The sequence below is a fragment of the Callospermophilus lateralis genome, chromosome 7 (assembly GCF_048772815.1).
Source record: "Callospermophilus lateralis isolate mCalLat2 chromosome 7, mCalLat2.hap1, whole genome shotgun sequence".
NCBI lineage: Eukaryota > Metazoa > Chordata > Mammalia > Rodentia > Sciuridae > Callospermophilus > Callospermophilus lateralis.
Window position 1 is genome coordinate 109,361,069 of NC_135311.1, and position 14,494 is coordinate 109,375,562.

Here is a 14,494-nt window from a genome sequence, read left to right on the forward strand (position 1 = left end):
TTTCTTTCTTTCTTTCTTTTTCCCCCCCCCCTTCTTTTCTTCCCCCCTTCTGCCTTTGTCCCGCTTAGTAACTGGAGTCTGACCAATCGCTGCTACACCGGCCGGCGCCGGCTGTCTTCTGATTGGCCCGCTCGGGGCGCGCAGTCGTCTCCCGCTCCTCTGCCGGAGCAAGGCAGACAAAAGACGCAGGCTCCAGGCTCCGGCAACCGGGATCAGCCAATCACCGCCCATTTTACCTTGTTCGCTTCCCTCCCCCTTCCCTCCTCCTCCCGGCTGGGCTGGCAGGCTCCCGGCACTGACTCCTGGCGAGCGGCCAGCGCCCGGACTGTACCATTTTGATTGAGGCTGTGGTGGAGAGAGGATGCTGGTTGAGGAGCTAAGCCCTAGAGAGCGGCAGGGAGAGTTGAAAGCCGAGGTGGAGGACCGCTGCTTCAACACTTTCTAAGGCACTTGACAATTCTTGTACGCCGAGGCGTGATAGACTGGAAGGGGCAGGGGTGATACTGGCTGTTCCCCCTATTCCGCGAGATTGGGTGGCGCCTCGGCAGGGGGTGTGGGGGCGGGGGAGGATGTCCCCTCCGCGCTGTTAAAATGAAACTCTAGTGGCTGGAGTCAGGGCCGAGCGTCAGGGTAGCCGGCACTGGCGGGTTTGCTCACACCCCGGCTGGAGCGCCCAGCCGAGCCGAGCTCTCGGGACTCTCTGACCGGCCCTCGTTCCAAAGCTGCTGCAGCTTCGGTTCCGAGCCCCACGGGAACGGAACCCGAATCCTGGGCCCTAGAGGGAATCGCTCTCTGCAGACCACTGGGACCCCGAAACTTGAACGCAATTCCCAGTCCCTTTTTAAATTTTTTTCTTTTTTTATGCCTTTCTTTGTCATTCCCCAGCTTTCTCGCAACGCGTTTTTTTCCCCCTTTTAATTCTTCCTTCAGAGGACACAAAAGTGTCTTCCGCGGAAAGATTTGGAGGCAGCGGGAGCTTTTCTCCTTGGAGAGCGATTGTGTAGAAAGGATTTTTGGGAAGCCGCTTTTTAACACCTCTACCCTCTTTCGCACAAGCCTCTCCGTAGCACTTTTGAGAAAAGCCCATAGCTTGAAAGTTCAGGGGGGCATTTTTCTGGGTGCTGTGGGAGAGACGAGGAGGACCCTGTCCTCGTTCTGGTAGTTGGCTGGACTTTTACCAGCCATTGGAAACCCCGAAGTACATTTCCGTGCGGAACTTTTGTAGATATGTATTTTTAGATTTTTAAATATCAGACCAAAAAGTATATATGCTTTCTATACATTTCCTGACGACCTACCCGTGACAGCGCGATGTACAATACGGTGTGGAGTATGGACCGCGATGACGCAGACTGGAGGGAGGTGATGATGCCCTATTCGACAGAACTGATATTTTATATTGAAATGGATCCTCCAGGTACTTGAAGGCGGGGGGGGGGCGGGGGAAGCATCTTGGGATGGGTCTGATTTGTGTTTAACAAGACCTTGGTAATGTTTTCAGGGCAGAAGTATTCTGGGGTGCGCTAGGTTCGGGATGAAGGGCAGATTTGCAGTTAGAGCTGCTATAAAACTGCTTCTGGTTTACACATTTAAAGTTTGCGATTAGGACCCTGATCCTATTGTCCTGTGAAGGTGGGGGTGGGGGATAGAGTGGGGGTGGGAGGAAAGACTACTTTCTATTTTTGCCGTTGAGGGTTGTTGAGGTTTTTGTCGACCCTTCACTTTTTTTTTTTTTCCTTTCAATTAAAGTCTCTTATCTGCAAATGATGTTTTATATTCCACTCTTGAAGTCAGTTTTTCCCTTTGGGAGAATTTCTTAAAGCTTATCATCTCATAAATTAGTCTGATTTGGTTCGTTGAGTTTTACCTTGGTTAACTTCGGAAACTGAGTTGCCTACGTGATATTCATTTTAAGACTCCCTTTTTCCTCTCATAGAAGCCAAATGCCGGCTAGTGATTTTCAGGGATTGGGCGTTCTTGTTCAGTCATGGCCTTAGTCTGAGGTTTTCCTTCCTAGAATATAGTAACTCAGACAGATCTACATGCAATCTTTTTATTATTCTTTAATTTATGTTGACTTAATTTATGGAATAGAGTTTAATATGACTTCAACTTTCAGGGTAAAAATTATAACCTTTCTCTTTCTTGTGAATATATGATTTGTACATATATGTGATAGGTTCCTATACACATTGTAACATATACCATACAGGGTCTTTATTTTAGAGCTTTATCCAAGGCCTTTTCAGACATTCTATGTATCTGGTATGGAAGAAAAAGGAGGGAAAAATGAAACAAAGTTTTTTTTTTTTTCCTTTGAATTCTGACTTTATGATTATTAGCTGTCAGATTTTGAAACCTTGTTTGCAATTACAGACAGTGCTTTATGTAATGATTTTGAGTAAGTAGACTGCCTTTATGACTCCCTGTTTTTGTTGAGGATGAATTCATTGTGTCTTTTTAAAATGTTGTAACTAAGCCTACAGGATAAATTGTGTGTCTTTGGGAGCCTGGTTTCTTATAAGATTATGTATTTTTGGAGATCTTTGAAAGGATTTAAGCCCATGCAAGTGTAATGAAGTGTGAATGCCTTATAGGAGGTATGTGGAAATTATTTCTGTGTTCTTTTGAACAGTAAATTATCCTTTTTTTTTTTTTTTCAATTAGTAATGATGTTAAATGATGGTGTATTAAAAACTAATACTAATATTGAATAAACCTTTTTCACTCTTATTCATCACTCAGAAATTTTTTTTCTTTTCTATTGTTTTAGAATCTTCTTTATTTGCTTTTATAATTGTGACTGCAATCCAGATGCTGCTTTTTGGTGTTTTGTAAAGTTTGTAAGATTTGCCACCCATCTATTGTGTGTATTTTCCCCTTTGTTTCCCCCTAATGGTAAAGCTTCACTTCTATTAGATACATTTGTCATTCATTTGCTAAGAATTTTAGTGCATTACTGAAACCTTTCTTGTAAAAAGTAAGGTTAATAATTTTAGATTTCTGTTATTATAAGAATTATATATTCTGCCTTAGAATTGTACTGTATCACATAGTGTCTTGCCTTGGAGACATACAAAGGGAATTTGTTGGGCGGGGAGGTGAGTAGGGAGGAGGAGAGAAAATGAAGGCATTAATGGTTGAAAAATATTGGCCTACTAGAAAAATAATGGCAAAGTTGAGTTGAATTTTCCAAAAATAATTTTTAAGAAAAGTTGACTCTTGTAACTGTGTAAAGGTGTGGTCTTATAAGATTATAGAAAATTCTGATCCAAACTTTATTTTCCATGGAAATAAACTTTTGTGTTTAAAATTTTCATTGTTGAATGAAATTGTGCATACTGAGATTTTATTCAGAATGCTGAAAATATATACGTGCTGCTTTTTATTATTCATTTTGCATCCTTATTATAGAATGTGGTTAGTTATTACTATTAGCTTTTTAAAAAGGAACCATACTTGAGTATGTTGAGACATTGCCAGTGAAATGAAATTTTTTAACAGAAATAATGAGCATATTAACCTTGTATGATTAATTAAGCTTTGAAACATTTAAAACTATAAGTAAATCATCAGTGAAGTGGTTGCAGCATGTTTTGTATCTGTCTTTTTCTTAACTCCTACTCTATATGAAACTCATATTATTCCCTGCATGGACTGGCATGATAACACACTAAATGTTTTCTGGATTTTATTCTCTCTAGTCTACAGTAATGTTAAAAATATTATCTGATGTTTTACCTTCCAATGATAAATCTTCTAGTGGGTTTGAAAAACTTCCAGTGGCTTCCTTTTGCCTACTTAAAACAAAAATGTGCCAAATAGCTTACTCTGTCATCAGAGTCTCTCTATTTTATTTCTAATTTTCTAGTCCATTCTTCTAGAGTTCATCATAACTTATGTAGAGCTATTTTTTATTTGCTGTTCCTTGATTGTATGCTTTTATCCTCTTCCTGGGATGCCTTTCACTCTCAGTGTTCACTTGTTGAGATTATATATATGAATTTAGAACCTAGGTCACATACCTTCTTTTCCAGGATATATGTTCTCTGATCCCTATTAGAAGTCTTATTTCCTTCCTTTTTTCTCCCTCTTATAGCACTTCTCAGATGGAATTTCTTCCATTCCGTTGAGAGTAGCTACTATGTTTATTTATTTGTACTTGTCCCTGTGGAATTGTCTTCCCATCTGGTTGGAAGCTTCTTAACTTGCTCAGGGTCTTGCAGGTGGTAGACAATTTAATCAATATATGTTGAATTAATAAATAGCCAAGGATTTTTTTTTCTAGCCTTTAGGTATTTTCTACTTAAGGTCCTTGGTCATTTCATTCCTTGGCTATTGCAATAGCCTAGGGTTAGTTAAATAACTTTTGAGTTAGACATTTGTTTACTTAGGGCCCTTAATTATTAATAGGGCCAATTTTTTTGTATGTTTTTCATCTTAGTTTTAGACAGAACCATAAATGCAAAATTCTTCTGTTAATTGCTTCTAGTGGCCTCAAAAAATATTTTTCAAAGGTGTTTCCCTCCAGCCTATCTTTCAATAACTATCATAATATTATTATTATAGGCCAAGAAGTATAACTTATTCTAATAAGTTACTGACCATGTAAGAATTGAGTTCAAATGGGAGCTTAATGTTTCTGTGTTTTCTGTCAGCTATTGAAATTACTGAAACATAAAACTTTTTTATTTTAGAAATGTTAAGATTGTGGTCCTGAGAATTGCCAAGAATGAGCATTTTGGTTAATCTTTCTGTGAATTTTGGAATTGAGATTATTCTGTAGCAAAGCAGTTGCAGGATAGACCTCTCAGAGTACAGAATAGACCTCTTTTGGTACAGAAGCTATTGGAAGGTTAACTTGACTGATGTAACTCATGCACAAAACTTATAGATAGTGGACTTTTAGCTCAGCATCTTAGATTAGATGTTATTGTTCTGATGTGAGGAAAAATGTAATGTTCCTTTTTGAAAGTAACAGATACATTCTTTAGAATTGTAGACTTTTGGGGCTGGGGATGTGGCTCAAGCGGTAGTGCACTCGCCTGGCATGCGTGCGGCCCAGGTTCGATCCTCAGCGCCATATACAAACAAAGATGTTGTGTCCTCCGAGAACTAAAGAATAAATATTAAAAAACTCTCTCTCTCTCTCTTAAAAAAAAAAGAATTGTAGACTTTTTGGTTCTCATCAAGATAAATTTCATTAGGATGGCAACATCTCATTAAATAATTAGAAAATTAAAATTTTTATTTGTTTGGCAAAACATAGTCTAGAAAGTGGTTCTCATTGTTTTTTGTTCTCAATGTCCCTTTATGACTACTAAAAATTGAGTACTTATAAACTTATATTTTAGTGGGTTATATCTATTTATATTTACTGTGTTAAAATAAAACTGAGGGGCTTTGTCCATTTTGTTTTTTAAGTTTTGTCTTTCCTATTTATAATATCTCAGGAACCTGTGGAAATGTTGCTCCAAGTCATTTTTTCCTCTTAGTTTCTTTTGCACTTGTACTTATCACCTCATATTGAAATTATTTTTTTTAATGAAAATTTCTTTTTAGTTGTAAATGGACACAATACCTTTATTTTATTTATTCTTATGTGGTGCTGAGGATTGAACCCAGTGCCTCTCATGTGCTAGGCTAAGGTGCTCTCCCAATGAGCTACAACCCCAGCCCCCTTGAAATGATTTTTATTGAAGGTAATAGTTGATAACATTTTTTTTTTAAATATTCATTTCTTTAGTTTTTAGGTGGACACAGTATCTTTATTTCACATTTATGTGGTGCTGAGAACCGAACCCAGTGCCTCACACACTCCAGGCGAGTGCGCTACCAATTGAGCCACATCCCCAGCCAACATTTTTTTTTTTAAGAATTTTTTAATATTTATTTTTTAGTACTTGGCGGACACATCTTTGTTTGTACGTGGTGCTGAGGATCGAACCCAGGCCGCATGCATGCCAGGCGAGCGCGCTACCACTTGAGCCACATCCCCAGCCCCATTGATAACATTTTTTGAATAATTATTATAGGCCAAGAAGTATGTTATGTTTTCATATATACTATTACTTTCAGCCCACAAAAACTTTATAAAATAGGTACTATTATCCCATTTTCCAACAAGGAAACTGAGATTTAGATAAGTTTGGTAACAAATTAATGGCTTATAGCTAGCAGATAGCAAAGTGGTTCTGCCTACCAGACTTTTAAAGCCTAGGCTCTTAAACAGTAACTCTTTTAACTGATTGCTATTTCTGATTTATTGTTCCTCTTCCCCAATAGTTTTTTTTTAGAAAGAGAGAGAGAGAGAGAGAAGAGAGAGAATTTTTTAATAATTATTTTTTAGTTTTCAGCGGACACAACATGTTTGTTTGTATGTGGTGCTGAGGATCAAACCGGGGCTGCATGCATGCCAGGCGAGTGTGCTACCGCTTGAGCCACATCCCCAGCCCATCTTCCCCATTAGTTTATTCAGAATTCTTCAGCCGGTCTAATCCTACTAAAATGTTATTTTCATTGGGTTACTATCCTACTGAAATAAAAAATAATCAATAGCTTTCCCTTTTTTTTCAGTGCTGGGGAATCAAGCCCAAGGTCTCCTACGTGCTAGGCAAGTGCTCTACCATTGAACTCTGTCCACAGCCCTTTCCCTTCTTTTAAGCAGAAGATATATTCTTAACTTGGTATAAATGATCTTCAGTATATGGTACCAACTTACATTTAGAACTTTATTACTGATCCTTTATTCTCACATTTCTCTTCTATCCTATTCCTTCTAGCCTTGTATCGTGAATATACCTTGCTTATTCCTATCTCCAGGCTTTTGCTTATGTTGCTTCCTATATAGAATATACTCATCCTACCCCCATCTTTAAATCAGGATTCTGTACTAGTCCCCCTTGCTTCTTAAAACTTTCTCCAAAAATTTTAGTAGTACACCTCTTTATATGTAGGGTCTTTTGGTCTGTTACTTTGGCATGGAATCATGTGTTATATTATGGTATTTAATTATGAATATAATTTATCTCCCCTAGAAGATAAGCTTCTGCTGCTGCTCTTTTTGTTTTTTGTTTTTTGTACCAAAGATTGAACCCAGGGGTGCTTAGTCACTGAGTCACAACCCCAGCCCTTTTTTATATTTTATTTAGAGGCAGGGTCTCACTGAGTTGCTTAGGGCCTTGCTAAGTTGCTGAGGCTGGCTTGAACTTGTGATCTTCCTGCTTCAGCTTCCTGAGCCGCTAGGAGAGATAAGCTTCTTAAGGTCTGGCTACTATATATATATATAATTTAAAAAATATTTTTAGTTGTCAATGGATCTTTATTTTATTTGTTTATATGTGGTGCTGATAAATTTTGTTAGGGTGGCAACATCTCATTAGATAATTAGAAAATTAATTACCAGAATCGAACCTGGTACCTCACACATGCTAGGCAAGTGCTCTACCACTGAGCCACAACCCCAGCCCCTCATATTTCTTTTGTATCTTCTTTTCTCTAAATATCTAGTGCCAGAGTATTTTATTAAATCTTAGGCTGGTGGACCCAGCCAATTTGATTTTTTGTAAAAATAAATAAATAAAACAAAGACATTGTGTCCATCTACAACTAAAGTTTTTTTTAAAAAATATATACAAGGCTGGTGGGAGGGGAAGGGAGGAGGCATGGGGGTAGGAAAGACAGTATGAGATGGACATCATTACCCTAAGTACATGTATGAAGACACGAATGGTGTGAACATACTTTGTATACAACCAGAGATATGAAAAGTTGTGCTCTATATAAATTGCAATGCATTCTGCTGTCATATATAACAAATTAGAATAAAAAATTAAAATAAAAATTAAAAAATATACACAAGGTGTAACCTACTATATATGAGCAAACTATTTGGAAACTGATCTTTAATAAGGCTTAATGACTAATTATTTATTATCATCCTGTGACCATTAAATTTAAATATAGGAGATAATGAAAAGATGCAATACTTAATGTTGTTATTACCAAGATTTTGTGGTTTGTGGTAAAAGTTGTTTTTGAAAATTTGAAGAATTAGTAAGTTTTTCAAAGCTCTTAGGTTAGTTTTACACAGCACAGGGCCAACTGGAGACTTAAGTTACCCAATGTGTTATTATATCAATTAACTTTAGAATGTGTAGGACTTCACATATGATATCAAGGTACAGTTAGTCATTAAGCCTTGTTAAAGATTAGTTTCCAAATAGCTTGCTCATATATGTTATATCTTGTGTATATTTAAAAAATATTTTTATTTGTAGATGGACACGATATCTTATTTATTTTTATGTGATGCTGAGGATTGAACCCAGTGCCTCATACATGCTAGGCAAGTACTCTACCATTGAGCTACAACTACAACTCCAGATCTTCCTGTGTATATTTGTAAGTTCATATAAAGTAAGAAGGTTATCTCATTATTTTTAAATATTTTTTTTATTTGTAGATGGACACAATATCTTTATTTTATTTGTTTATTTATTTTTTTTTATGTGGTGCCAGGGATTGAACCCAGTGCCTCATGCATACTAGGCAAGTGCTCTACCACTAAGCTACAACCCTGGCCTAGTTGTTTCATTTTTTTTAGAAAAATAAAAACAGTGGTCTAGGTCCAGCCTGCCAGATTGTACCATTTTGCATATGTCATGTTAATATGAAAACTATCATGTGACCTGGTATTGATGAGCCACAAAGCCAAAGTCAGTACCATCCATTATTATCCAGCCTTGAATATCTTTTCTCATGTTCTGAGGGCATGGGGCAAAAAATCCAGAGCTTATGGTTATGTAATCTTAAATATTTATATTTTTTTAATTTTTAAACTTAATAATCATGAATCAAAGTTTTGAAATCTGAACTTATTTGGAAAAAACCTTATTAGAAGGAATTGTTTGTGCTAGAAATATATTGCTTTGGAGTTTGTTTATATATATTAGACATTTTAAATTTTCTTTTGGTACTGGGAATTGAACCCAGGGGCGCTTTATCAATGAGTTACATTCCTAGTCCTTTTTATCTTTTGAGATAGGGTTTGCTAATTGCTGAGGGTCTTGCTAAATTTCTAAGCCTGGCCTAGAACTTGAGATCCTCCTGCCTCTGCCTCCTGTCAGTGGGATTACGGGTGTATGTTAGACTTTTGACTTTCAGTTCTATAATAGGGTCACTCAGTATGGTATAATTTATGTTGAGGTTCTTATAAGCATTTGTAGAATTAACCACAAACTTTTTCCCCTGATATTATTTCTGGGATATTTTTCATATTGTATGTTTTTACCTGTAAGTAGCAAGACCTAATTCAAAATGGCTTGAGAAGAAATTTTGTCTTCTCAAATAATAGGCTTCAGGGCTGGTGGATTTCAGCCCTTCAGTAAAAAATTCATATTTTGTTTATATTGCTCATATATGTCATCCTTGGGATTGGCTTCATGTTTAGGCTGGTAGCAAAATGACTACAGTGATTCAAGACATTATATCCATACACAACACCTTCTGAAAGAAGAAAGGTGTCCCTTTATGTGCCTCTGCTTTTGGAGAGAGAAAACTTTCCAAAAACCTCTAGCGGACTTCTTTCACATCCTATGCTAGTTCTTGAACCAATCACTTGTGATTACTCTTAGGCTAATTATGTGTCTGAATCTGGAATGGTGTTTATTGACTTCTCCTGAGGGGATATAGTTTATAGGGGAGGGATTCTATTAAAAAGGGAAGAAGGAGGGAATGGATGCTAGATAAATAGTGAACAGTGGCTAACTTGGAAAGTCATTTGGAAAACACATGCTAGAGATTAGACCCAGGGGCACTCTACCACTGAGCTGTATCACCAGCCCTTTCTATTTTTTATTTTGAAGCAGGGTTTTGCTAATTACCCAAAGTGGCCTCCAATTTGTGATCCTCCTGCCTCAGCCTCCAGAACCACCGGGATTATACATGTGTGCCACTGTGGCTGGCTAAATCATACCTCTTTTCAAGATTCTTGTCTTTGTGTTTGTACATAAACTGCTGGATTTGGTAGCATACATCTGTAATCCCAGTGATTCTGGAGGCATAAAGCAGGAAGATTGGTAAATTTGAGGCGACCATGGGCAATTTAGTGAGACCTGTCTCAAAATAAAAAAAAAAAAATGAAAAGGGCTGAGGATGTACTCAGTGGTAGAGCACCCCTGGGTTCCATTCAGAATACTTCAAAAACCAAAACCTAAAAATAATAGCAAGTTATTTTTTTTCTTTTTTCAAAAGTAGCAGTGGGAAACCCATTTTCATTTTCTAAGCTGGAATTCATGGGATCAAATACTATTAAGAGTTAAATATAAGACAGAACTTTTTTTTTTTTTTTTGGTCTTTCTTCTTAGTTATTTACTAGAAGGTAAAAGAGGTAAATAACTTGTGGCACTTTTCTCATTTGAGGAACATAGGTATTGGAATACAGTAGTAGTATTAGTGCCTTCCACACTAAAGATGAGCTACATCTTTAGTGCCCCCTTCCCTTTTTTGGTACTGGGGATTGAACACAGGGGTGCTTAACCACTGAGCAAGTGAATGAGTGAGAGCATTTTGCAAAACAACAAACTTCAAATTCTCAAGTTTAATAAATTAAGTAAATTCAAATTCTCAAGTTTAGTAAATTAAGTAAACTTGGAACCTGTGGAATGATTTATGATTTGAATGTTAGCCTTAAAAATTAGGATATTACTTTAAAGTAACCTGTAGTAAAGGACCCAAGTTAGGCAAGCTCTCTATCACTGAGCTACATCCCCAGCCAGACTGCCTGAGTTTAGATTATGTCTCTGCCACTTCCTAGGATGTGTCATTGGGCAATTTACTTATCTCTTTATGTGTTGTGGTTTCCTCATCTAAAAAAATGGGTGTGATAATAATCATTCAAGAAGATTTAGTAAATTTGTAATTGTAAAGCACTTAACAATGCCCATATTTTTGTGTATTAATACATTCATGTTTTTAATGTTTGGCTTCCAGGAATTGTTCTAGGAGCAGCAGTGAACAAAACAGCAAAAACCTGTCTTCATGGGGGCTGGGGCTGTGGCTCAGTGGTAGTGCACTTGCCTGGCATGTGTGAGACACTGGGTTTGATTCTCAGCACCACATGTAAATAAATAAAATAAAACTTTTTTAGTCTATCAACAACTAAAAAAAATTTTTTTAAAAAACCTGTCTTTATGGAGCATTCATTTCTAAGAGAGGGAGGAAAGCAGAGAATAATCAAATCCATAAGTAAAATATTAGTGATTGTGATAAATGCTATGCAGAAAAAGCGGAGACTGTGTGTGTGGAGGGGAAGATTGCTATTTTAATTGGGTGGATAGGGAGGATCTGAACTAAAGGAGTGAGGAAATTTGTAGTAATGGCAGGTGTGAGGGCAGCGATTGAACTCAGGGGTTCTGCTGCTGAGCTACATCTTTTAGTGTCCCCCTTCCCTTTTTTGGTACCGGGGGTTGAACACAGGGGTGCTTAACCACTGAGCTACTTCCTTGGCCCTTTTAAAATTTTGAGTCAGGGTTTTGCCAAGTTGCTTAGGGCCTCACTAAGTTGCTGATGCTAGCTTTGTACTTGCCATCTTTCTGCCTCAGCCTCCCCAGTCACTGGGATTACAGGTGTGTGCCACTGTGTCTGGCAGCCCTTTTTATTTTTTATTTTAGATGGTCTTAATAAGTTGCCCAGGGTGGCCTTGAATTTGTGATCTTTTTGCATTAACTTCCTTAGTCCCTGGAATTAGAGCATGCACCACTACGACAGGCTTATTTTTCTCTTGTTTTGAAGTGTTAAAATTCTGATCTCTGACATTTGTTTGCTAAGTAGCAGTTTATATGGCCATAGTTATTTGAGGTAGGTTTACTCACAAGTTACTTTTATAAACAATTCTGTATAGATCTATATTTGTATTATAACTTACTTTCAAAAGTATTTTTTTTGATACTAGAGATTATAATTTATCAGGGAGCTATACCCCTTACCCTTTCATTTTTAATTTTGAGATAGGATTCCACTGAGTTGCTGAGCCTGGCCTTGAACTTGGAACCCTGCCTCAACCTTTGGAGTAGCTAGGATTACAGTATGTGTCACCAGGCCTATCTCAGAAGTATCTTAGGAAAGAAAATTTTTCTAAAGTTCTTTCTTTGTTTGGTGAGCTATGAAGGTGAGAAGAAATTAAGGAAACCATGGCATACATGTTTCATTTTATGTTATGGGCTAAAGTTGTTGACAATTAATATAGATTTGTGTTTTTTTCCTAATTATTATAATGCTTAAATGCCTGAGTACGGATATTGATATACAATGGAGTAAGTATACATTGTCCAGTGTTTTTTCTTTGGTACCAGGGATTGAACCTAGGAGCACTTAACCACTGAGCCACATTCCCAGCCCTTTTTTCTTTTTTTATTTTAAGATAGTAATGTCCTAAGCTATTTAGTATAATTCTAAGTTGCTGAGGCTGTCTTGGATTTGGGATCCTCCTGCCTCAGCTGCTGAGTCTCTGGGATTACAGGTGTGCACCACCATGCCCAGCTCTGTTTATTTTATTTTATTTTGTTTTAAGACATTGATGGGCCTTTATTTTGTTCATTTATCTGTATGTGGTGCTGAGAATTGAACCCAGTGCCTTAACACATGCTAGACAAGTGCTCTATCACTGAGCCACAACCCCAGCTCCTCTGTTTAGTTTTTAAAAGGACAATCAGATGGTTTAGGCTTGTTGCAGGACATTAATTCAGAATTTGGGGTTTAGTCTTTCTTCAAATAATCATGAAATATAAGAGCAACTACCATATTTGCCTTACTGGGACTGATCTGGGCCTCTCTGATTTCTAAGGCTCAGCCAGGGAAATTTAGAGTTGCCAGATAAAATACATGAATATGTCCCATATAACACTGGAGACATACAATATCAAAAGTTTTTTTCTTTGTATGGTGTTTAGGAATATTTGTAACTTGATTTAGTAGATATCAGGATACTTTCACTTTCAATAATAGAAAAATCCAACCCAAACTGGTTAAAACAAAGAGGATGTATGGACATATGTAATTGAAAAGACAAGAGTGAGGGCCTCTGGTATGGTTTCATCAAGGATGTCAGGCTTTGGCCCTGTTTTTTGTGTAATTCTCTGGGATTTACTCCTTATCAGCTATTTTCTCAGGCTGGCTTTCCTGTAGTAAAAGATGGCTGCCGTTGGCTCCTGGGATTATATGATTCCTCATTCCTGGGGGAGAAAGATGATGTTCCCATGAATATAACCCCAAAATACTGAGCTAGACCAATTGAATCATCCTTGTGTTCCAAAGGATCACTGATTAAAATCTGAGTAGCTTTCTCTGTCTAGACAAGTGGCTCTAAAATTTGAGCATGCGTTAGAACTACCTAGGGTTTTTTTTTGTTTTGTTTTTTTTAAACACAGATTTCTAGGCCTTACTCCCAAAGTTTCTGATTGAGTAAATCTGGGGTTGAGTTCCGGGAATTTGTATTTGTAACAAGTTCCCAGATGTTACTGACTTTGGGGTACAAATCATACTTCAAGAATCTGCTATATCAAATCAGGGTCTACCTTTGGAGCTGGGGAAAAGGTCAGTCCTACCTAAATTCTTTACAGTGTGGCAGGGCGTAAGATATGTTTTGGGGGGAGATAATGGCAATGCTGGCTTTTTGTTTTTGCCTATTTAGCTTCCCTTATTTTCCTTTGGAACCAAACCTCTTCTCTTGTAATTGATTTGGCTTGAATGGAATTGACGTAATCCATTGGTTTAAAGGTGGGCACATGACCCAGGCCTGGTCAAAAAGAGTACTTGCCTGGGCACAGTAACTAGCTCAGAGGTGAACAGGGGAGCGATCTTTGAGGATAGTTTATGTACCTGACTTTTACTATCCTGGCTATTGATAAGAAGATGACAATCCTTGTCTTCAAGGAGCTCACACTGTAATATAGCCTTTCTCCAGGCTATCATATAATATACATTTTTTTTCTCCTTTCTTTCTGTGATACTGAGGATTGAATCCAGGAGTGCTTTACCACTAAACTACATTCCCAACCCTTTTATTTTTTTTATTTTGAAACAGGGTCTTGCTAAGTTGCTGAGGGTCTTGTTGAGTTGGTAAGGCTGGCCTCGAATTTGTAATCTTCCTGCTTCAGCCTCTTGAGTTGCTGGTATTAAAGGCAGGTACCAAATCTGGTTTATTTTCATTATCCTCTATTATTTCCTTTGTAATTCTTTTTTTTTTTTTTTTTTTTTTTTTCCTTTTTGGTACTAGTGATTGAACTCAGGGGTATTCGACCACTGAGCCACATCCTCAGCCCTGTTTTGTATTTTATTTAGAGACAGGGTCTCACTGAGTTGTGTAGTGCCTTGCCGTTGCTGAGGCTAGCTTTGAACTCTTGATTCTCCTGTCTTAGCTTCTTGAGCTGCTGGGATTACAGGTCTTTTTAAAATTTTTATTTTGAGACAGGGTTTCATTAGGTTGCTTATAGCC

At 37.5% G+C, this 14,494-nt stretch overlaps 1 protein-coding gene across 2 annotated transcripts in view; it reads left to right on the forward strand.

The window, feature by feature from the left end:
• Nucleotides 1-346: 346 nt before the first annotated feature.
• Nucleotides 347-14,494, forward strand: part of Pik3r3 (phosphoinositide-3-kinase regulatory subunit 3) — a 78,809-nt gene continuing 64,661 nt past the window's right edge. The window contains exons 1-2 of one of the 2 annotated variants that reach the window (XM_076860500.2): nucleotides 347-415; nucleotides 1,308-1,417. In XM_076860500.2, the coding sequence (XP_076716615.1) occupies nucleotides 1,312-1,417 (106 nt within the window). In that variant the 5' untranslated portion in view covers nucleotides 347-415; nucleotides 1,308-1,311. Of the gene's footprint in view, nucleotides 463-1,307; nucleotides 1,418-14,494 lie in introns of both variants that reach the window. The other variant, XM_076860499.2, reaches the window with a different exon arrangement.